Source organism: Sarcophilus harrisii, chromosome 2 (assembly GCF_902635505.1).
Source record: "Sarcophilus harrisii chromosome 2, mSarHar1.11, whole genome shotgun sequence".
NCBI lineage: Eukaryota > Metazoa > Chordata > Mammalia > Dasyuromorphia > Dasyuridae > Sarcophilus > Sarcophilus harrisii.
In genome coordinates this window covers 47,913,113-47,936,158 of record NC_045427.1, presented here as the reverse complement: position 1 = coordinate 47,936,158, position 23,046 = coordinate 47,913,113, and the positions used below count along the sequence as shown (strand labels likewise).

Below are 23,046 nucleotides of genomic sequence, written 5' to 3'. Positions count from 1 at the left end.
ATGGCGCTAGAGTTCAGAACTTCTTTGCAAAGCAATAGTGCTCAAATGCTCTACAAGCACAACTGAGATGCTAAAGAAATACAGTTTTCTTTTTCATGATGGCTTTGAGAAAAGCAAAACTATTTGTGTTCTGATTGGAGCCAGAGAGGTTTTATCCAAGGCAATCTGTCCACCAACACAGCTCACACTGCCAGGGACCCCCTTCCCCACACATAGATCTCATGGGTGTCAACAGTTAGTCAGATGTTGATGTTATGATATTATTGTTCTCTCACTCTAACTGGCTTTGAAGGGAAGGAGTATGAGCCACTGGCTGAGTTTTTAGAGGGAAAAGGTTCATTTAGAAGATTCCCATCCACCTGCAGTAAAAGGGGGCAGTAGGCAGAGTTCTCCTCTCCTCCAGGCTGCCACAAGGGGAGTTCTAGTTGAGGCTTGAAAGGCCTACATGGCTCATTCATATAGGAATCCAAGATTTTCAGACCCTTTTCACCATGTGAGAGGCAGCCTTAACACAGAATTTATAGAACTGACGTCAGAGCCACAAAGACCTGATTTCAAGTGTGACTTCTGACACATCCTAACTGATGTGACCCTAGACAAGCCACCTGGCTGCTCCATGCACCAGCAACCCCATAGTGTTGACCTGCCTCTGTAGAGGGAGTTCCCTATGACAATGAAATCATAGATACGGCCCACATTTTTTCCTAACTCCAGAGGGTAGGTGATATCCATTTTTCAGATGAGGAAACTGAGGCTTTGAGAGATTACATGATTTAGGGTAATAAGATTTAGATCTGCTAGGAGCCACAAAAATGATATAATTCAACTCTTTCATTTTATAGATAAGAGTACTGAGTCTCAGTGAGGAAAAATGATAGTCTGAGGTCATGCAAGTCATAAGTAGCAAAACGGGGGTTTGAGCCCGGGTCATCTGATCATAGATCTCATATTCTTTCCACTCTTCCAAAGGTCACACAGCTAGCAGGAGGATTGAATGCTTGAGATAAGAAGTTTCCAGTTGTCCCCAGAGCTGTTTGGAGGCCAGGCAGTCCCTGCAAAGTTTGAGAGTATTCAGTCTCAGGAGATCAACCAAGGAATCAGAAGACTAAGGTTATATAATCATCTTATTGGGTCAAGGTTCTGCTAATTCACTAAGGAATAATTAACAGGAGGAAAGAGGAAATTGTCATCAGTTCGTTTCCTCACCTATAAAATGGTAAGGATCAGAGGAAGATGGAACAATGTGACATCCATAAAACTGTACCTTTACAGATTACTTTCCAGAATTAAATCTTATTGCCTAGCATCTACCACCCCTGAGGATGGGCTATACCATTTTACAGATGAGAAAACTGAATTTTAGAGAAGTTGTCCTTTGCCCCCATCTGAGCTCTCCTCCATCCAGCACTCCCTACTCTAAACCCATCCCCAAGATGAAGAAGTTGCTTCAGAGCATTAGACACAAGCAGCTTCTGAAACCCACTACTACTAAAACCTACTACTGAAGCCCCTACTCCTCCAGAGCCACATGCAGAGGAAGAAGCCCTCTACTGGTCAGCAAGTGGAAGAGAATGAGAAATGGGAGACTAACAGTGCCCAGGGAGCTGGGGAAAATGAGCACCCCCTTCCTTTTCCTGTACTTGATGGTACACCCCATCCCAGGACAACTGGAGGGAGCCCATCATCACACCAGTCTTTTGACCATCACAGGTCAGAGAAAGCACAGGTTATTAATGCCAGAAAAGAGTTTGGAACTTATCCGCCCTTGTTTGGCAAATGAAGAAAGCAAGAGTAGGAGAAAGTCATTTGCTTAAAGTCAGAGGGATGGAATTAGGAACCATGTGACCCCTCCAATGTGCCCAATCACCATCACCATTCATTTATTCAGTTTATTACAAACATGAGTGACAGGTACTGAGGGTAGGGACTGAGGGTACAAAAATAAAAATGAAATGTTTCCTGCCCTTAAAGAACTTACATATAATTTAAGAAGTTTATAGATACATATGTATCTAGATATAGATAGCAGTATTTGATTGTAGCATCATTAGACTCATAGATCTCTCTCTAACAAAGAGTCTTAACTTGTTTTGTGTCTTGGATAACTTAGACAATCTACGAAGCTCTTCTGAGAATAATGATTTAAAGCAGGAATGGGGAACCTTTTCTCTGCCGAGGACCATTTGGATATTTATAACATCATTCGCAGCCATAGAAAATTATAGAACTCAAACAGTGAGAAGCTGTTTGGTTCATTATCATCTGTGGTTGTCTTAGCAAATGATTTCACAGGCCTTATGTGGCCCACAGGCTGGACATTTCTCATCCCTGATAAATGATAAAACAAACTGCATCACATTACAAAGGAAATCAATTAAAATATAGTTATCAACATATTTAAAAATAAATTCATAGACTTCTGAAATCTGTCTTCTAATACCTTAAGGATTTGTGGACTCCAGATGAAAAATCCCTGCTCTATCATTTGGGAGCAGAAGGTTTTTGTCCACTCTTTTTCATTGGACATATAAAAGATCTTACAGCTAGAACCATAACTAGGAATTCTTACACCTACAATAAATTAATTTGGGGGGGGGGGGCTATGCAGTGATCTAAATTAGGATCACCAAACTTACCGGTATCTGAAATATTTTTGAACACATACCTTCAATTTATTAAAAAATTGAAATGCATCTTAAACTCATTGATTGAAGATACAGTTTATGAATCTTCCATATCTGTTCATCTAAAACTCTTGTCCATGTCCTTTCCATACGTACATCATAAGGGACCCAAACAATAAGCTAAGACCTTCCTTATTTTCCCCAATATTAAAATAGTATCAGTAGAGCACTCTATCTAGACTGTTAAGTCTATTGCTTTGATTTATTCTTACTCTTTTTTTCTTTAGAATTCCTCATTGTTGTATAGGACTAACCTCATGTGGTGGATATAAACAAACGTCAACTCTCAATAGGAAGGAAGGAAAAGAAAGGAAAAGGAAAGGAAAGGAAAGGAAGAAGGGAGGGAGGAAGAGAAAAAGAGGGAGGGAAGAAGTGAGGATGAAGGAAGAAAGGAAGGAAAGAGGAAGGGAAAGAGAGGGAGGTAGGGGAAAGGGAGAAAAGGAGGATAAAGGGAGAGGAGGAAGGAAGAAGCAAGAGAGTGAGGAAGGGAAGAAGGGAAGGAAGAAAGGAGAAAAGGAGGAGGGGGTAAAGGGGAAGAAGAGGAAGAAAGAAAAAAGAAGGGAAAACAATAGAAGGAAACATTTATTAAGCACCTACTATATACCAGGCACTTTGCTAAGTACTCTATATATATTATTTCATTTGATCTTCAAAACATCCCTAGGAGATAGATGCTATCATTATCATCCCTGCTTTGCAGATGGAAGAAAAATATAGTAAATAGAGGTAAAATGACTTAACCTAAGGTCACAGAGCTAAAATGTCTCTGAAGTTAGATTTAAATTCACATCTTCCTGACTGTGGGCTCAGGACTCTGCCCACTACACTGCAATAGCTTGGCTCTAGAAACTATCATCTGTAAGCCTGTTCATTTCTGTGCTTTTTGATACTTTCATCATTTCTTCTTAACTGAGCTGAGACTAAGATTCGGCAAGATAAGAAGCTAGTTTGTTTGCAGCATGTTGCTGGGTACTTTCTGATATTAATTTTTATAACCACTACTAATAAAGATCAAATGAAAGAAAACTATTAGAAAACTTAAAACGGCAATTGATGACTCAATTCCACACTCCCCTCCTCCACAAAAAAACTGAAAGTCTCAGTCAACACCACCCAACCCTCCCCTAAAAGTTGATAGAATAGGCAGAAATTTTAAGCAGTTTCCTGAGGTGGAAAAAAATCTTAACTGTAAGAAGCAGTTTGTCAATTTAACTAAACAAGAAGGTGTGGGACAGAGCAGAGAACAAAATGCAGCTGAGGAATGGGCTGAAATAGAAGGGGATTCCTACAGGAGCGCTGGAAGCTGGAGCAGACACCATTGTATCCTTGATGGTATCACTGTCTGCCTCCCAAGCTTCCATCTCTGCTTCTGCCAGTCCTTCAAGGTCAAACCCAAGTGCTACTATTGACCTTATGAGAGTCATTTGCCTGCCCCAGAGTTTCCTCTTCTGAACAGTGAGGGAATGGTGCTCAGTTACCCCTGAGGTTCCTTCTATTCTCAGTCTATGTATCTATGATCTAGCAGGAGGAGCTGTGAACCTGGAGGTAGGAAGGAGGATGGTCAGTATTTTGATAATGCATTTCAATATAATAATTTCCATATGTCTATATATATATGTTTATATGTATACAAATATGCATGCATGTGTTGTATATATGTCATATGTACATTGTATACATATATACATGCGCACATACACAGAGGTTTTGCACTTGTAATCCTAGATCTCTTATTTGATGCACTAAGAAACATGATTCTGAGAAAAAGTCCCTGGATCTCACCAGACCAGGTGGGGACCAGAATATAAGAAAGGTTGAGAATCCCTAATCTAGAACTTCCTCTGTGAAACCTTCACCCCAACTAAAAGAGATCCTTCCTTCTAATTCAATTCAGTGCAACAAACAGTTATCAAAATAAAAGGGAGCTACCCCCTTTCCCCAAGGAACTTCCATTATACTAACTAAAAATAAATACCTACCTCTCACAGACAGTAGAATTGTCTAGGGATGACTCCCTCCTCAAGTCTTGCATCTGTTCAACTTTTCCTCCTCTTGGTATTCCCAGGATTTAGCAAAGTGTATTAGACATGGTAGGTGCTTGCAGGAAACAAGGCTGAAAAGAATACAGGTGAGAAAACTGAAGCGGGCAGAGATTAAGTGACTTGATCGTTTAGTGGACATTTGTTGGCCTTGTCTTGGGGGGGCAATGATGGTGGATTGTTGGCCCCACTACCTAGCCATGGGATAGTGATGTCTGGGATGGCTGAAGTTGCCTCCCATCTTTTCTACCCTACACTCTGCTGCTATTGGGAGCCAAGCCCTACTCTTCTTGTCCCACGGTCAAGAGGGCAACCTATAGCCTTGGTCTGGGCTTGATGGGAGAAATACCCCAAGAAGTAGTCATGGTTTCTTTCTTATGTTAAATCTAGATTTTTCTGTATGTATGTGTATGTGTGTGCTGATGCAATAAGGGAAATAGTAGGAGTTCTCACTAAATGTTTCTAGTCAGAAGTGGAAGGGAGTAGAGAAAGAAATGTTGGGTTGTTATGGTAAGGGTTGGATATGTTCCATATTCCCATCATCTGATTGGCTGTGTGTATACTTCCATGGATGGTTTCACCTAGGAAGTTTGACTTTGAAAATCATTCGTCTACAGTGGGAGTGAACTTGAGGGGGGGAAAAAAGAGAGGTGGCTGTTGAGTGACAGGTCTAAAGGAAGGTCTCAAAGTGACTTTGGGGATCAAAAATGCTCCTGGTATGAGTATGAATATTAAAGGAGCTAGCCAGCCTTGGAAAGGGTCCCAAACAATGTTGTTGTCTTCATTTAATTCTTACAGACCTGTGGGCCAGATTGGTTATTGGTCAGCATCTTCATTCTATAGATGAATTGAATGATTTATTCAAAGTCATAGAGGCAGTTGATGGGAGAGTTAGGGGTCTTGAGAACATGGGCCTCCTGACTCCTATGCAATCCATTTCCCACCACACCTTGCTGCCTCCCGGGCATTTCACTCTGAAAAAAGAAGCAATAGGAAAAACTACCATGATGGGGCATGGGTGGGTGTGGATTAGTGGGGGCGGGGGGGGGTAGGTATGCCACATGTGCTTACAACTTTAGGCTGGGAGCTAATATCTGGCTTCTTTTCATTAGTGGGAGTGGGGAAGGATACCTATGCTGACACATACCTCAGGGAGTGGCTACTTTCATCAACTGGGCCTTGGGTTGCCACCCTTCCAGACCTGATAATTGTTTTTTTGTTTGTTTGTTTTTTTGTTTTGTTTTTGTTTTTTTTTAATAGCCTTTTATTTACAGGATATATGCATGGGCAACTTTACAGCATTAACAATTGCCAAACCTCTTGTTCCAGTTTTTCACCTCTTATCCCCCCACCCCTTCCCCTAGATGGCAGGATGACCAGTAGATGTTAAATATATTAAAATATAAATTAGATACACAATAAGTATACATGACCAAACCGTTATTTTGCTGTACAAAAAGAATCAGACTCTGAAATATTGTACAATTAGCTTGTGAAGGAAATCAAAAATGCAGGTGTGCATAAATATAGGGATTGGGAATTCAATGTAATGGTTTTTAGTCATCTCCCAGAGTTCTTTTTCTGGGCATAGCTTGGTTCAGTTCATTACTGCTCCATTGGAAATGATTTGGTTGATCTCGTTGCTGAGGATGGCCTGGTCCATCAGAACTGGTCATCATATAGTATTGTTGTTGAAGTATATAATGATCTCCTGGTCCTGCTCATTTCACTCAGCATCAGTTCGTGTAAGTCTCTCCAGGCCTTTCTGAAATCATCCTGTTGGTCATTTCTTACAGAACAGTAATATTCCATAATTTTCATATACCACAATTTATTCAGCCATTCTCCAACTGATGGACATCCATTCAGTTTCCAGTTTTTAGCCACTACAAAAAGGGCTGCCACAAACATTCGTGCACATACAGGTCCCTTTCCCTTCTTTATAATCTCTCTGGGATATAATCCCAGTAGTAACACTGCTGGATCAAAGGGTATGCACAGTTTGATAACTTTTTGAGCATAGTTCCAAACTACTCTCCAAAATGGTTGGATTCGTTCACAACTCCACCAACAATGCATCAATGTCCCAGTTTTCCCACATCCCCTCCAACAATCATCATTATTTTTTCCTGTCATCTTAGCCAATGACAGGTGTGTAGTGGTATCTTAGAGTTGTCTTAATTTGCATTTCTCTGATTAATAATGACTTGGAGCATCTTTTCATATGACTAGAAATAGTTTCAATTTCTTCATCTGAGAATCAGACCTGATAATTGTTAAGACTCTCCCAGAGCCTGACTTTTGGGGGACCTGCTGTCCCCAATTTGCTTTCTGGTTTGAGCACCCACCTGAGGATCAGCTGGGGGACTAGTAGTGGTGAAGCATCCCCCCAAAGTACATTAAGCTTTAGTCCTAGTCATTTCCTGTCCTCCTCTGCTTTTTTTCACTATTCTCTCAGAAACCCTACTCCACTGTGAACAAACTCCTTTCATCTTAGAAGAATCAAGGCTTTGACTTGCCTATAATCACACAGCTAGTAAGCATCAGAGGCAAGATTTCACTCTGATCTTGCTGACCTCCAATCACCTGACTGCCTCCAAAAATAGTCCTGAATTTGCCTTTAAATTTCATGTGTTTGAATCCCATCTCTAATACAATTTGTATGACCTTGAACATGTAAGTCATAATCTTCATGAACCCCAGTTTCTTCATCTATAAAAAGACAGGATTAAACTAAGTCACCTCTGAAGTCCTTTCCAGGTATCTCTGATATCATATAGTAGATTGTTAGAAAGGACCTTGGGCAGCAGCTAGTCCGGTGCCATCTGGGCACCAGGGGGACCTGGATTAAGTGCCTCCCTTGCAGAGGGTCCCAAAGCCAGCGAGCAACAGAATTGCGACTGTCTGACGTTGCGTGGTTTGGTTTCATTGGCTAGGTGTCTAGATGATTGGCTAGAGTCCAGGGCTGGAGTCAAGGAGAACTGAACTTAAACTGTGGGAGCCTGAGCAAGTTACTTCAGCCCTCTCAGCCTCGGTTACCTCATCTCTACAAAGGTAATCACCACCATCGCCGTCACTTAGCTTCCAGGACTGTTGTGAGGAGCACACAAAAGCGGGAGCAGAGCCCTTTGCGGTCCCTGAGAGGGTTATGCTGTCCCCCACCAGCCTGCTCGTTTGCATGTTTCCCGCACTAACTGATGCTATCCTCTCATTTCAGGCTCTGTCTGGAAGTATGAGAACAGCCTTTGTCCTAGTTGCCAACCCACGTTTCTGGAGCGGTGAGGATGTAAGCAGGGTCGGCTCCCGGTTCCTCTGGCTCTGGAGCCCCCTCTGAAATACTTGAAAGTGAGGGACCATGCCTGGAGAGAGAGAGTCCATTGCTGAGGATCCCAGGGCTGCCGTTCCCTTCTAGCCCTGCCCTTCCCCAGTACCATGAAGGGAGAGACGCAGCATGTCTATTCCATCAAGGATCCTGAGCCCAGCTCCAAGGAGCAGGAGAAGGACTTTGGATGTCATGGGGGTTTGGATGGAGGGGAACTCGACCATCCCCAGCCTGACGGACTGCCCAAGGCCACCTCGCCCTTTAGCATCAAGGACAAAGAGCCTCACAGCCAAAGGGAGGCTGTGATCAGGCCTCAGCAGGCCGGGAAGATCGACTTCAAGTCCCTTCACAACAGGCCCAAACTGCTGAGTGACGGCCCGTGGAGCGCCGGGAAGGGGACGCTCCAGTCTCCCACGGGGAAGAGCAGGGTCCGGGACAAAACCCGGCGGTCCACGAGGGGGGAGCGAGGCCATCAGCAGCTCTACAGGCTCACCATCGCCAACTCCCGCGCCAACCCCACCATCGGCATTGCCTACCCACAACAGAAAGTGACGCCGCCAAAAAAGTTGGAGGTCGGCAAGAGCCCCGCATCGGGAAGCTACCGGTTCAACGTCCCCAGCATCCCGGAGCGCGAGGCCGAGCTCCGGCAGGAAGAGGCCGGCTTCGGCAGGTACTTCCCGGAGGCTCCCTCCAGCCTTACCTCCACCAACTATACCTCACAGGCCCCAACCACCACCCACCCACACCACAGCAGGAAGGACCCGCAGCCGGCGGGCCCTCCACAGGACAGCCCCAGCCTGGGTAGGCCGCCACACTACTTGGAGTTCCAGGTAGCCAGGGCCGACTCCTGGCCTTCCCCGGAGAAGAGCTTCCCAGGTGCTAACTATGACGTGGCCCCCACCAAGCCGTGCCCCTTCCCCGAGGGCAGCAAGTCCAGCGCCCACTGTTTCATGCCATTCCCATACCCATTCCAAGTGTCCGAGCCCTTCCCCGTCGAAGCCCCCAGCCACGACTATGTGGGGGCTTCCCTGGCAGCTCACCATGGGGGCTTCGTCTTCCACGCGTCCCCCAGGGACTGGCAGGAAGACCTGCTGGCCAAGAGCTCCTTTGACGGTTTGTCCCAAGAAGGCCAGGCCTATTCGCTCCCCTCGCAGGCGGCTCCCTTCCTGCACCCACAGGCCCACGGGGCTCAGCTGCCGTCGCCTCTGCCCTGCTACAAGGGCCACGGAGACCCTCCCCCCGACCCGAATGGTGCTATCTCTTCCTCTGGTGCTAACGACCAAAACCCGACTCCATTCTTGGAAGGCCAAGGCATTTTCTCGACAAGTTTACACGGTAGCACGCCCAAAGCCGTCACAAAGAGGCAGTCCTCCGCCAAACACCGAGTCCCCAGCCCACGAACGCCGGCGCCGAGCAGCGCTCTGAGAAGGAACATACCACAGAACGCGCTCCCCCAAGTGCACTTTCCCAACAAAGTCTTTGGAGGTTCCCCGGCCAACGGCATGAGCCCCGCACCCATGCCCTTGGATAAGGAAAGTTCCACAGTGACCGAGGGCCACCCCAAGGTGGCCCAGCCATGGGACGGAGGCAATAAGACGTTTACTACCCTAGACTCGAATTCGGCACTTTATTCTACCACCGCTGCTGCTGCTGCTGCTGCTCCCGGGGTTGGGAACTCGTTCCCCTTTGAATGCCAGACCGGTCCTGAGCAGAGGCCCCCTGTTCAGAAGGGTACCCGGGTGCCATGGCAGCAGATTCATCTCACCTCTGCCATCCCTACTCCAAACAGAATCGAACCCTCCAGACAGTTGAACAGCCCAAAGCTTCCCTTCCCTCCGGGCACATCCGAATGGCAAGGAGTGGGCAAGATGCCCAAAGCAGCCCAGCTGTCCGGCCCTCCGGGCTATCCCGGGAAGATCCGAGGGGCCGGGGAAAAGATCCCAGCCCAGAGAAGTGAACCCATTCAGCTGAATGGGGGTCCTGCGGGGCTGTATGCCTACGAAGGGCTGAAGGAAGCCAGCTCTCCTTCCTGTGATACCAGGACCAAACCCTTGTTCTTTGGACTAAGCCAGCCTCAGGCTTCACCCAGGAGAGCTTCCAAACTCTCGCTGGTCCTGCCCTCCCCCGGATTAGTAGCAACTTCTCCAGTCAAATCCCCTCTGCCCTCCCCTCTCCCCAATCCCACAAGCAATAGCACTTGTTCTTCTCTCTCCCCCCTGTCCAACAGTCCTGTCAATCATAGCTCAGAAGACAGCCAGCTCTCGGTCCCACTTGCCCCTTCCTCTTATTTCCAGTCCCCCATTCACCCAAAGGAGAACAGCAAGACTTTCCACTCTGCAGACACATCGAGCGACCTAGCCATTCCTTATCCACCTGAGGCCATTAAGGCCTTTCATTTCCCCACAGATGGACCAAAGGAGGAGAACCTCTTTAAATGCCTTCAGGAGAGTCAGTTTCCCAGAGCAGTCGCTGATATTGGCAAAGGGGGTCTGGACGGCTTTGAAGGGGGTGAGCTGCCCCCTTATTCTTCCCACCACTTCCTAGCCAACTCAATCAGCAGCGCTAGCCTGGACCAACTGGACGTGCTGCTGACCTGCAAGCAATGTGACCAGAACTATAGTAACCTCGCCTCCTTCCTGGAACACCGGCAGTACTGCGGTTTACACTCGGCGTTCCTGGCCGAGATGCGAGATGGGCCGAGACCGGCCGAGGGCCGAAAGCGCCCTCCGGACTCTCTGCGAGCTCCCCAGCCTGGATCTGGACTCACGGGTCCCAAGGGACCTTCTGATCCCCACTCACATTTGCTCAACCCCAACAAGTCCTCAGACTTCATCTTAGATGGGGAGGGTAAGGGAGAAAGCAAAGAGGACCCTTTAAAGGGAAGCTTCTTTCCAAATAACTTGCCTCTTATGGCTTCTGACTTGGAGATAGAGGACGCCAAGTTGGATAGCCTGATCACTGAGGCGCTGAATGGCCTCGAGTATCAGTCGGACAATCCGGAGATTGATAGCAGCTTTATTGACGTTTTCACTGATGAAGAACTCTTAGCCAACAAAGGTCTGGGCAACAGCCAGTCCTACAAGACCAAGGAAGGAGCAGGACCAGAAAGCAAGGACAAACACGGGGCCCCGGATGGGGGACAGCCTCCGCCCCCAACCACCAGTCACTGTGAAGAAGGCTACCTGACCAGGCGCAGGAGCCAAAGCAGACTTGCAGAGCAGCCGCCCCCTGAGAAAGAGCGGGCATGCAAAGCAAGGGAACGGGGCAGGGGAAAGAGGGTCAGTCTGTACAGGAAAGAACTGACTCCCAGTGAACCCCTGGGGGCGGGAGGGAATAACAAGGTGGGGAAGGCAAGCCGAGGGAGGCCAAGGAAGAAGTTCAGCAAAACGGCCTCTACCCCAACCCCCGCAAAAAGGTCCAGCTCGAGGGAACTCAGAAAGCAACCCCGAAGAAGCAGCCCTGATTCAGACCCCGATGGAGTAGCTAACACACAAACTGGGCCCAGGAGTCCTAAGCGGCACAGGTTCTCCAAGAAGGAAGGGAAGAGGAGGAAGGCTCGCAATGGTACCTGGAGCAAAGAACTTATTCATAAAATCGTACAACAGAAGAATAAGCCACATAAACTACAAGTCAAGAACAGCCGAATCATGCAGTTCTCCCTGGTGACCCCCAAGCCCGTCCCCGTGGCCAAAAGCGGGCAGTTTGGGGAATACGATTATATCTCTGATTCGGACGAGGAAGGAAGAGGATGTTCCCTGGGGGCATCCAGGAAGAGACAGCTGGAAAATCCCAGCATCAATGGCAAGCCCAGACATAACTTTTTAAGACAAAATCAAGGAGAGAAGGAATCGGGCCAGAAACGGGGAGGAAAAAGATATCAGGATTCCCAGGAGGACCCAAGTGATGAAGCAGCAAATAAGGAAGAGATTGTGTCCTTGAGCCCGGAGAATATTTGCCAACCTTCCCCTGCTGATGATCAAAGCCCTAATCCAGCCAGCGAGATAGAAAAGCGGTCCCAAAGCACCGAGAAGGGAAATTCTGACAATGAAAAGGAAAGCATCCAGGAGATAAGGAGCCCAAGTGACCCTGGTCATGCTTTGCCTCTTCCCATCCCAGGACTTCCACAGCTTCCCAACCATGGGGACCCTCCAACAGAAAACTACCCCGCACTAGAAGATTTTCCCAAGAAGAGCAAAAGAGCCGGCTTGGCTAAAGTCTTGTCAGCCAAACTCCTACCAAGTGGCAAGTCCAATTTTTCACCGACCAGTTACATAAATGAAAATGTAAGAGCTATGACAGCAGAAAAAACAATGCTGAGTGAAGATATTATCAGCTCCACGTCCAGTCAGATTGGCAGCGATGAAAAAGCAGCCTCCGAGTCCAAGATGGGAGGAACCCGCGTTGACATGGTACCTCCAGAAATCTCCGAAAGCCCAGCTCTCTCCGCTTTGCAAGACACCACCCATAATATCGAGCCTCCATTTTCTCCTTTCGATGAGGACCCTCTGAAGTACCAAACTGGAGAATTAATTAATCCACCACAGGTTTCAAACTCTCTGGATCTCGGCTACACAGACACCAACATGGAATTTTTAAAGAACCATGACTCCAGTGCAGACGCTAAAGACTTTGCCATCCCCACTGACTGTTACGATGGAGATCCTATTGGGATTATGCTTTCTAGCAAAGGGCACGATTCTTATGAGAGTGCCACTAATGAAACATCCCCTGGGCAAAAGGATTTATCAGGTCATTTCGATGGCGACCTGTATTCGAAACCTTTAGTTCTGGAGTCATCCCACGGAGACAACATGTACCTAGGTCAGGATGACTCCAGCTCAAATGCCTTTGATCCTGGGACCTCCAAGATCCCACCCTTCACAACAGAATCTGAACCAGGCAAAGTCTCTCCCCCGCTGAGCTTTGATTCATCATCTATATTCAGTAGCCTGCCTGTGGCCGGATTTGACACGCCTCTCTATGGCAGCATCTCCCCCAGCAAGGTCAGCTATATTCCTTTTGCCTGCGAGAGCACCTCCCCAAGCAAATCCACTGAGCTTGAGCCACAGTACCCACCGTTTCTCCATGAAAAGGACTGGACTCTGGAAGAAGTATCGCCAGTCCTGTCGGATGACATGGGCCATTTTCATGACCTTTCAGTGGAAAAATCATTAGATAAAAAATTTCCTGATGAAATAACTGTAACTCATAGCCCAATCCCATTACCAGGAAAGATAGAAGACTATAGTGTACCTTTTATGAATAACATATCAGAGGATGAGCTGGAAATCAAGCGATTGGTCACAGAACTGGAAAGTGAACTTCAAACTAGCAAACTTGATGATGCAGCGCCTGGCGTCCTACATTCTCCTGAGCACTTTATTGCTTTGGATGCACCTGAAACAACAAAACAGTTTTCACCTTCGCCTCTAGGACAAGAATCTGAACACGAGAAGCATTTGTTCTTAACCCATGAGCTCACTCATCTTGAGGGCACAAATCTCATAGCACCCAAAAGTCCCAGTGGAACAGATCCAGGTGAGGACAAAGAAGTGGCCAGTATGGATGGAGACTATGGAAGTCATCAAGAAAGCTGGCCATGTGCACTATCATTTGACCCACTGACAACAAGCATGTCCCCGAGTGCACATGAAGATACGGTCACTTTAGATCCTTTTGGTTCCCCCTTGACTTGTGACCAGTTTCAGCTCGAGCTCCAGGAAACTGATATTTCAAAGCAGACCAGCTGCTCTGAGATCGAAAATGAATCCCTCATTAGTGCTGATCCCTCCTTTTCTGATGTGTCTGAAAACCCAGAGCCTTTAGCCTCTGCAGAAAGCTTGACAAAGAGCAGCCCCATCAGAGAATCTATGAGTTCTGAAAATAAGGAAGCTAGCAAAATAACTAAACAGGATCCTCTGCAACTTCTCCCAGGAAAAACTAGAGAAGACATGTTTCCAGAACCCCATGAGATGTCTCAGACACTCAGTGAGCCACCTGAACTAGAAGCATTTGACAATCCGGTAACCTTTTTGAAATCTGAAATGGTTTTTCAGGACGATAGAGTTCCAGTTCTGGAGACCCCTTCATCTTTGGATGCCAGAAATTTCATCACCTCAGAGGAAAATGCTTTAAAGAAAGCAAATAGGGCAGAAACTCCTAAGAGCACAGTCAGCTCCCAGCCCAGTGAAGAGGATCCTGTATTGGAGGGGAACAAGGAAATCTCCTATTCACCGATGTCAATCTGTGAGAAGGCTGGCAACCCAAAAGCTTCATTATTTGAGGTGCTGAGTTTGGCCAAAGATCCAGCTTGTGGTGATGAAATAGAACCAGTATCCCAGAGTTCAATAGCAAATCCCCTACAAGAGCTCCAGCTCTTTGTGGCCAGGACAGTTCAAAATAATGAGGAAGAAAAAATGCCCTCTTGCCTCACAGAGCTACTCTCTGCCAGTCTCCAACTCCCAAGCACCAGCTCTCCTGATCTGAAAGAGGAGAGTCAGGAAGATGGGCACATGGATTGTAACTGCAGCAATGATGATGGAATCATGGAAGATGGGCAGATGGCACCTCTAACCCCCACAATAGGAATTCAGCTGTTTGCAGAGACAGGTGACGATCTGGATTTACTCAGTGAAACAGAATCATTCCCTTTAAAGCAATCCATAGTGGGGAGTCCCGAGCTACATCAGAGTCCAGAATCAGATGATCTTCACATCTGCTCAGATGGTGTCTCACAAAACACCAATTCCATCCCATTCAGTGACACATCTAACTTCCCAGTGGCCAAACTGACAAAAAGGGAAGATCAACCCAACAGAGACCTAGAACAAGAGCACAGCATTGCAACCTGGACATTGAAAAAGCACCAAAAATTCTCATTAAGCCCTGTCTCTCTTGAGAAAGAGGAACTGGGTGATCCAATCACAGAAATACAGGGCAAAGGTAGTGCTCTGGGGAAGGAGGAGAAGCACTTACCCTCTGCTAAGAAAAGCAAAAGGACCCCTGAGAAATTACTTGATGGGCTAACAGTACTGCCTGCTTATTCCCCAAGCTCCAAGCACCTCTTGGAGAAGGACCACTGGAAAAACCAAACAATTTCAGGATCATTTTCAGAAGAAGCCAGTGTCTCTCCAAAGAAGCACCTTCAGTCCCCTCTCTCAGGGGAAGACTCAGCCTTCGGTCTTTCTTTGCAGGCAACAGTTTCTGACCAGGAATGTGTGCAGAGTAATGGAGCTGAAGACCTCTTGACTACGGTGGATCCTCAAGCTGAAAAAGATGACTATGGTGTCCTACTACACGATCCAGAGAGGAAATCAACCTCTCAATCAATTTGGTCTTTGGAGAAAACCATCTATGATCCTGAGAAAAGTCTAAAATGTGACCCTGCACAGAGCCCAATAGAAAAGAATACCAGTGAAAATATTCATTTAACTCAGTCACTATTTCAGGATCAGATCATCAGGCTCTCCCTTCCACAAGTTGCAGATGACAATGGCAAATGCTGTACAGAGGAAGACATTTTAAATAACCAAGTGGAGGTTGGAGAAGAGAAACCGAGGACCTCTCCTAATCCCTTTGACCCCAGTCATGCTATTTCCTCTCCCCTGGCAGAAGATGTCTCCCCAAAAGCACCAATACATGACTCCACCATTTCCTACATTTCCCACTTGGGCCAGGATGATGTCAGAAGAACATCCTTGAAATGCACCTGCATAGAGTTGGAATGCCCCCACCATAAGGAAAACCAATCAAAGTCCCTCTCCGATGTGACTCTCAATATCCACTCCAAAGGGGAAATTGAAGTTTACCCAGAGGGTCTCAGGCACTCTCTGTTTAGTGAGGAAACTAAAGTAGAGCAAGAGCCCATTTCTCAACAAGAAAAAGAAGCTAAAAACAATGGAAAGAAGTTGTACTCTGTAACTATGGACCCTAAACTTACAAAGATGCCTGAAACCAACATTGGGGATCCAGAGGATGCCCACCTTTTGGCAGCAACAGCAGTGAGCTCCTTCAATTCTGCTTCTCCAAGTATAGACCCAAGAAAGGACAGTTTAAGTATCGGTCCTTCTAAAAGCCAAGGAAATGAGCCGCCAGAATCTTTCATCGGTGATGTGCAAAACTACCTGGATCCCGTCCCAGAAAAGAGTAGATTTAAAAAGAAGCCACCACCTTTGAGGAATGGCCAATGGAAAAGAAATCCCCCCCAGTCAAATGAGCTACAAGTCACATGCGATATCTGCTCCTTGTCCTTCAAATCGAAACCCGGCTTGATGAGACACAAAGCTGTGAAACATCGGATAAAGAACGATGGCCCCTCGCTGCCAAATAAAACAACCAGATCGAGCTCTGCTCCTTTGGAAAAAGGACCAAAAATATCAAGACACTCAAAGAAAAACCTAAGGGCCATAACAGTGAAAGAGAAGGCATGTGATTCCCTAATCAACAGCAGCCCTACTCCTGGACCACCTCTGGAGGAGGAGCCCAACACCCAAGAACACCAGGAGGTCAGTCCAGAGCTAAGTAGCCTCAGGGTTGCAGCTCCTCCAGTGACCCCAAAACTCCTGCACTCGGACTTGGTGGATGACAAAACAAAGATACAACCTCAGGACCTGGAGTCTGGGAAATCAGACAGATCACACAGAAGGAAGCCCAGTCCTAAAAAATTAGACAGGAGGCGAAAAGGTAGGAAGCGCCAAAGCAAAGAACCTGCAGACTTAAGCAGCGATTCGGAAGGGAAATTAATTCAAGGAGTGAGAAAAAAGCAAGTGAAAAGATTCCCAAGGAAAAAGGGATGCTTTGAGGATTCTGACTTGGAGAAGAGTATCCCAGAAGTTGCTCCGGATGTGAGTTTAGCTAGACCTGACTCAAGTTCATCATCTACCATTGCCAGTTATCCTGGGCAGCCAAATAGTTCCCTCTCACCATCGGAAAAGGACTGGTCTTATTCATCTCTCTGCACCAAACCAGTCCAAGAGACTTTTGAGGATGTGGCTGAAATGGGAAATCAGATACTATTTACAGAAGAGACACTTGGCCAGAAGACCATCAGTGATTTGATAGGTGGTCAAGGGAGGATGGAGAGCCTGTCTACAAGAGATCATGTCCAGATTTCAGAGGAATCCTGGGAAAACAATTTCCTGAGGCCCGAAGAGGAAGGGCTGTGTGGCGTTTACAATGAGATGCATGAAGATACTCATGGTACAAATGTAGAGGAATATGTCATGGAAAGAAGGAAATTAGGAGACAGCCCATTGGGAAAGTGTGATTTGCCCTTGAAACGGGAACCCTTAAGTCCTGCTGAGCCAGATGTGCCCTTAGCACCTTCAGATCTGGAAAAAAGAAAGACCATGTCAATCGCCGGTCTACCCCCGGTCTTCTCAGAGGATGCTGTGATGGATTCAGAAGCCCAGCGGGAGGGGGAGCAGGGCAAAGAGTCCTTTGCCAAAGATGAGACCAAAGTGGACCTCCAGCACTTATTTGATGATGATGCAACATTTTCCCTCCTCTTCCCAAGGGACGATCACTTCTCCCGGAGGAAGTGCACCCGTGTTTATGGGAAAGGGCCCAAGAAACCCAAACCAGTTATAGAGACCAGAAGCCAGGTGGTGGGGTCCACAGAGATGTTCTCCATCCGCCTACCGTCAGATCTCAGTGATACCGACTCTTTCTGCGTCACCCAGGAGGACCCCTGCAGTTATGAGTCCATGTCTTTCCACGATGCCTTTTCCCTGGACATGTGCCAGGGGAATGATGCCTGGTCTCTGAGTCCCGGCTTAGGGACTCATAAGGTGGACAGTGAAACAGACGGGGACCACAAAATGGGCCTCAATCTGGATGATGACGAAATGCTGACCTATCTCTGCCCAAACAACAGGCTGGAGGCCATCCCCAGCCTACACATATCGCCGGCTGTTTGGAATGACCTGGAAGTCCTGGATCCCTGTAACGAGATGCCTTTCAAGTCGTCTTTGGAAGCTAAAACCGAGTATTCTCTGGGAGAAGTGAGCCCGGAGCCCCCAGAGCTGGAGGTAGAGACCTACACCGGCCATCTCCAGAGGAACCCCAGCTCCCCGGATCTTCATCCCATCGACATCGAGCTGCTGAACACCAAGTTTGAGATGAGAGACATGCATTTCTTCAGTACCTGCGGAGACTGTTCAGGCCAGTCCGACCCAAGCACTTTAAGTTTCAAGAAGGCGAATGAACACATGCAACCTAACAAAGCAAAAGAAGAGGAAGGGAAAAGGGGCAGGAGTCGCAGCGACCTGACCATCAAGACCCGGGAAAAGCACTACAAGTGCAAAGTGTGCTTCCAGTGGTTTCTCACGCTGGGAGAGCTGGACTTTCACAAGCTCACTCACAACCCATCTCCTCCGCCAACGTGCTATATGTGCGTCCAGCGGAAGTTCAGTTCCAGGGAGCAGCTGAAGGAGCATTTAAAAGGGAAGCATGCAAAAAACAAGGTAGGCCTTTGGGCCTGCGGCATGTGCCTGAAGGAGATCTCGGACGTCTGGATGTACAACGAACACCTCCGGGAGCATGCCGCCAAGTTTGCCCGCAAAGGTCAGGTTCAGAAGTGCATGACGGGGTTGCCCCCCTGCTTTGGAGAGGACAGTGCAGTCACTCAGTTTCTGAACACCATCATGAATCGGAAGCCCAAGCCCTCCCGGGGCAAGCACTCCGCTAGTAAGAGCAAAGACCCCAAAGTTCAAGAACCCAAAGGAAGTCCGGACATTGCTGAAGGCAGCGGCAAGAACAAGCCCTTGGCTCAGACCAACACTGCTGCCAACAGCAGCTTCTCTGCCGCAGCCACCGCCTTATCCAGCTCTTCCAAAGTAGGCTCTCCTGATCCCGGACCTACTGGCGAGCTCCCTTCCAAAGTGGTCCCCATGCACCCGCAGTGCAAAGATCCTTCCAGGGATTGCCACCACTGTGGAAAGCAGTTCCCCAAGCCCTTCAAGCTCCAGCGCCACCTGGTAGTGCACAGCCTTGAGAAAATCTACATGTGCACCCGGTGTCCCAAGTTCTACAAGGAGACCCGAGAGCTCCGGAGCCACCTGAGTCAGGAGCACGGTGTGAAGGAGAAGCCGGAAATCAAGCACACCACACTGTACGCGTGTGAGCTCTGTGCCGACGTCATGCACGTCATCAAAAAGTCCTTCATCTGCAGCACGTGCAATTACACCTTCTCCAAGAAGGAGCAGTACGAGCGACACATGGAGAAGCACCTCGCCGAAGGCAACCGGACTTTCAAATTCAGGGGCGTGACAAGACCCGGGGCTGGGGCTAGAGAGGGAAAGGAGAAGAAGAAAAAGGAAGTCAGTTCCCAGGAAAGTGTGCCCCCAAACAAAAAGAGGAAGGTGGCAGTTCCCAGCAACCTCCTGGGGCCAGAGGCAGAGGGGATTCCAGTCCCACTAGATCACTGTGTGGACGGTAAGCCTGCATTGGGCAACAAGTCTCCCCCGACCCTACACAAGTCCTTCCTAGAAGGAGCACCCGGCTCCCCGGCAAAACTGTCCGATGAAGAAAAACCCAAGGACCTGATGGGCTGCTTCTCTGACCACCTGGACACAATGGAAGGCTGTCCCCTTGAGCTCTTGCAGTTACCTCCACCATGCCTCTCCCCTCTCTCAGACACCCCAGAAGAATGCAAGGAGAGTATGGCACTGCTTTGTGTACAAGAGCCAAAAGATGATCTCTCTCCAAGCCCCGCTCCTCTTCTAGAAGCAATCAAGCTGGAACAAGACCTACCTATACTTGCAATTGAAAAGACTGAAGAAGTTGGTGAAAATCTAGCATTTCATCTGGCTCCAGTGCAAAGCAGACGCACAAATACTCAAGATAAACCAGCAGTGAATGCTGATAAAGAGACATCTGACCGTCCCAGTTCCCCAACTGAGACCCCTTTGGTCAGGACAGAGAAGAAAACCGCCACATCACACAGCAACAAGACAGAGGCTCCATGGCCCAAAGAACTGCAGAAGATCTCAAGCAATGGCCTCAATGGAACCACAATGTCCCAGAAGGAGAGTTCCTCCAAACTTAGTTCTACAAAGGTTCCCCATCCTGCCCAGCCCCTCAAGGATCGAACGGCATCACCGATTCTAAATAAAGTCGCCAAGGACTCAGCCCCCCAACAGAAAACAACATTGAATCATGTCCCCAGAGAGGCAACCTCCAGTACACCCGTTAATGAGGATGTACCAAGGCCCCCCACCCTGAAAACCAAGCCCAACCAGAGTCCTCGTTCTAAGGACAGCATTGGGAGCAGTGTCAAAGAAGGAGGTGGTAGTCAAACAAAACCCACCGGTGCCCAACTCAAAAGTGAGACAGCAGCGATCTCAACTAAGCCAGACCACAAAGATCTTGGCATATCACCTGACAAGCCAACTTTGAGCATCTCCGCCAAAGGCTCCTCCAAGAGACAAAAAGAACATAGGAGCTTGGGACACAAAGGGAGCTTGGGCTCCAGAGAGAATATCAAGGGTGATGGGAAGAAGAAAACTCCAGAGGTGGGTAGGGACGAAGGCCCAAGGGACTTGAAAAAAGCAGAGTGGACAAGTAATAATGGCTCCATAGCATCCTCCAGGAGGCGTGGGACTCAGGACAACCGAGTCTCCAAATCCCAACCTTCGGGGACAAGCAGCCAGCTCAAGAAAACCGTTCCTGACCCTTACAATCAAAAGAAGGTAGAAACTCACCACCATAGAAGGAATGCCAAATGCAAAAAAGGGATCTTGGGGAAATCTTTCCGGGAGGTGGTACCCAGAGGAACTCCCTCAACCCTCCATAACACTCTCAAGAGAAGTAGAACTGTCCAAGGTGCTAAACCTGCTGAAACTCATAAGTATAGGACAGTTGAATCCCAGAACAATCTCCTAAGCCAACTGTTTGGCCAAAAATTAACTAGCTTTAAAATTCCTTTAAGAAGAGATACTTCTGAGTAATTTATGAAAGTGACTTGTACTGATCCTCAGCTGCCATCGCAGGGTTGGTGAGGGGAAAAAAATGATCAAAGCATTACATTCATTTGTGTAGCATGGTTTCTCTGTCTAGCTTAAATGAACTTGCACTGCTATCTCTGTGAAATAGTATGCTTTGTGTCTACTAATCTTTTTTTTTAATTCACCTGATTTATCATGCAAATGCTGGGACTTTGATGTCTCCAATGATTTCCATGAACTAAAATTGTAATCGCTTTGGGCAGCCTGAATTGTCAAGAGCAATTCCTTTCTTGCAGAAGTGCTGAGGTTACAAGGGTACAGGCCGATCTCGGCTCCCTTGGAGACTGTGTCTGTGTTATCTTTATACAAAGTACTTGAAGAGATGAACTTCATTCCATGTGCGTCTTATTCATAAGGTGCAGTACACTGTAGAAAGCAAACGTTCAACGATTTTGCACAAATTATCCTGTACAATTCGTTTAATTAGAAACTGACAAAGCAGTACATTTTTATTATTGTTGTTATTGTTGTTGTTATTAAAATTACAACACCCGGCCCTGTAAATGAAATTGGAGGGAGGGTGCACAGCTTTCTGTTTAAAACAGTCATTCCCAAGGGACTCCTTCCCTGCATAGCAAAGTTATCCCATTCTAGCCTTGACATTGTGTGAGCCCTCTCATTTCAGACAGCGGTACCATTATTTGACCACTGTAAATGCTGCCAATGGATGGATGGGAAATGCCAGTTGACTAAAACCGCACCTTGAAATTTGTGACGAACTTTTTTTCCATTTGGAAAATGGAGGGAACTGGGCTCACTTGCCACCACTGACTGGTGTTGTCTCCACAGTCCCCGAAAGCACCAGTTTGAACCTCTCACTGTATAGAGTAAGCCGCTCTAAGCATCAGCTTTCTGACTATGCAGTACCCGGTACTATTTTCATTTTTTAAATGTGAATACAGACTTCCTTGATTTAAAAGAAAAAGAAATTGGTGGAGAGGAGATGAGGTCCAAGAGTGACCAGTGGGACACAATTTGAGCCTGTACTGAAGGGAAATGAGAGAGACTGATGAAATCCTAGATGATGTCCCATTGTACTGGTCCCTCCACCACATCACGCTCACTTAAGGTTCTGTCATATTTCGCAGAGGGTACACCCAGGCTCTGCAGTTTGAAAGAAAAACTCAGGTGAAAAGCAGCCTATGAAAGAAATGACCTAGGACTGCTTTTCCTGAGCTCCCAGATCAAGGAGGTGTATTTATGCACTGACACAATACAGAGTAGTTGGCACCTGGCCTTTTTAAAGATTTAAAAAGAGAAGGAAAAAAAGAAGCTTTATTCTGTTCATGTGTATCTTTAAGATTCATTGTAATGTATTAAAAAAAATTTTACCTTGGGTGCAATGTCTATGTCAAAAGTTTTTATTTTGATATTTTGTCAAAGAGAGCAAACTGAGCAAAAGTTGCCTTTTATGATGTTGTATGTGTGCTATCAAAAGTGCCTGTTTAATATTGTTAAATAAAGTATGAGATGGAACTAGGAAGTTGTCCTGGAAAACACCCACACACACCCCCAAAACACAAGATCTACAGCTCTCATCCTGCAACTACATGCCAATATTTTCATCAAAATTCCCCCATTTGCTTAATTTGTTTTGAGCCACTCTTGTCATTATTCCTCATCCTCCCTCCATTAATTCTCCAGAATAGTCAAAGAAATTGTTCTCTACAGAGACATTTTAAAAGACTGGTGGAAAACTAAATATCTCATCTTTTTATAAAGAATCTAGCGAGGTCCCTCTTTTTAAACTACTCTCCTGCCAGACCCTAGGAGCCATCTTGCCCAAGCGGTAGCACCAATACTTACATGACAGCCACAATGAGGAAAAGCTGAAGCTGTGGGTTGTCAGTGGCTTAAGAATACTCATGAGTGACATTCACACCTTATCAGCCCAGAATTCACCGTGGCCAATAATTGCAACTTCCTCTTTTGCTTCAAGCCCAGGGATGGCCCATGGCAAAACTGAGAACTAAACAAAGTTTTTGTCTGGCATTCTT

General features: G+C 47.0%; 1 protein-coding gene across 2 annotated transcripts in view; it reads left to right on the top strand.

Moving 5' to 3' along the window:
* The window catches only part of ZNF469 (zinc finger protein 469), a 216,503-nt gene extending 193,809 nt beyond the window's left edge, over window positions 1-22,694 (top strand). For both annotated transcript variants that reach the window (XM_031950160.1, XM_031950159.1), the window contains one exon: window positions 7,941-22,694. In XM_031950160.1, coding sequence (XP_031806020.1) covers window positions 8,156-20,992 — 12,837 coding nt within the window. In that variant the 5' untranslated portion in view covers window positions 7,941-8,155 and the 3' untranslated portion in view covers window positions 20,993-22,694. The remainder of the gene's footprint in view (window positions 1-7,940) is intronic.
* The last annotated feature ends 352 nt before the right edge of the window (window positions 22,695-23,046 follow it).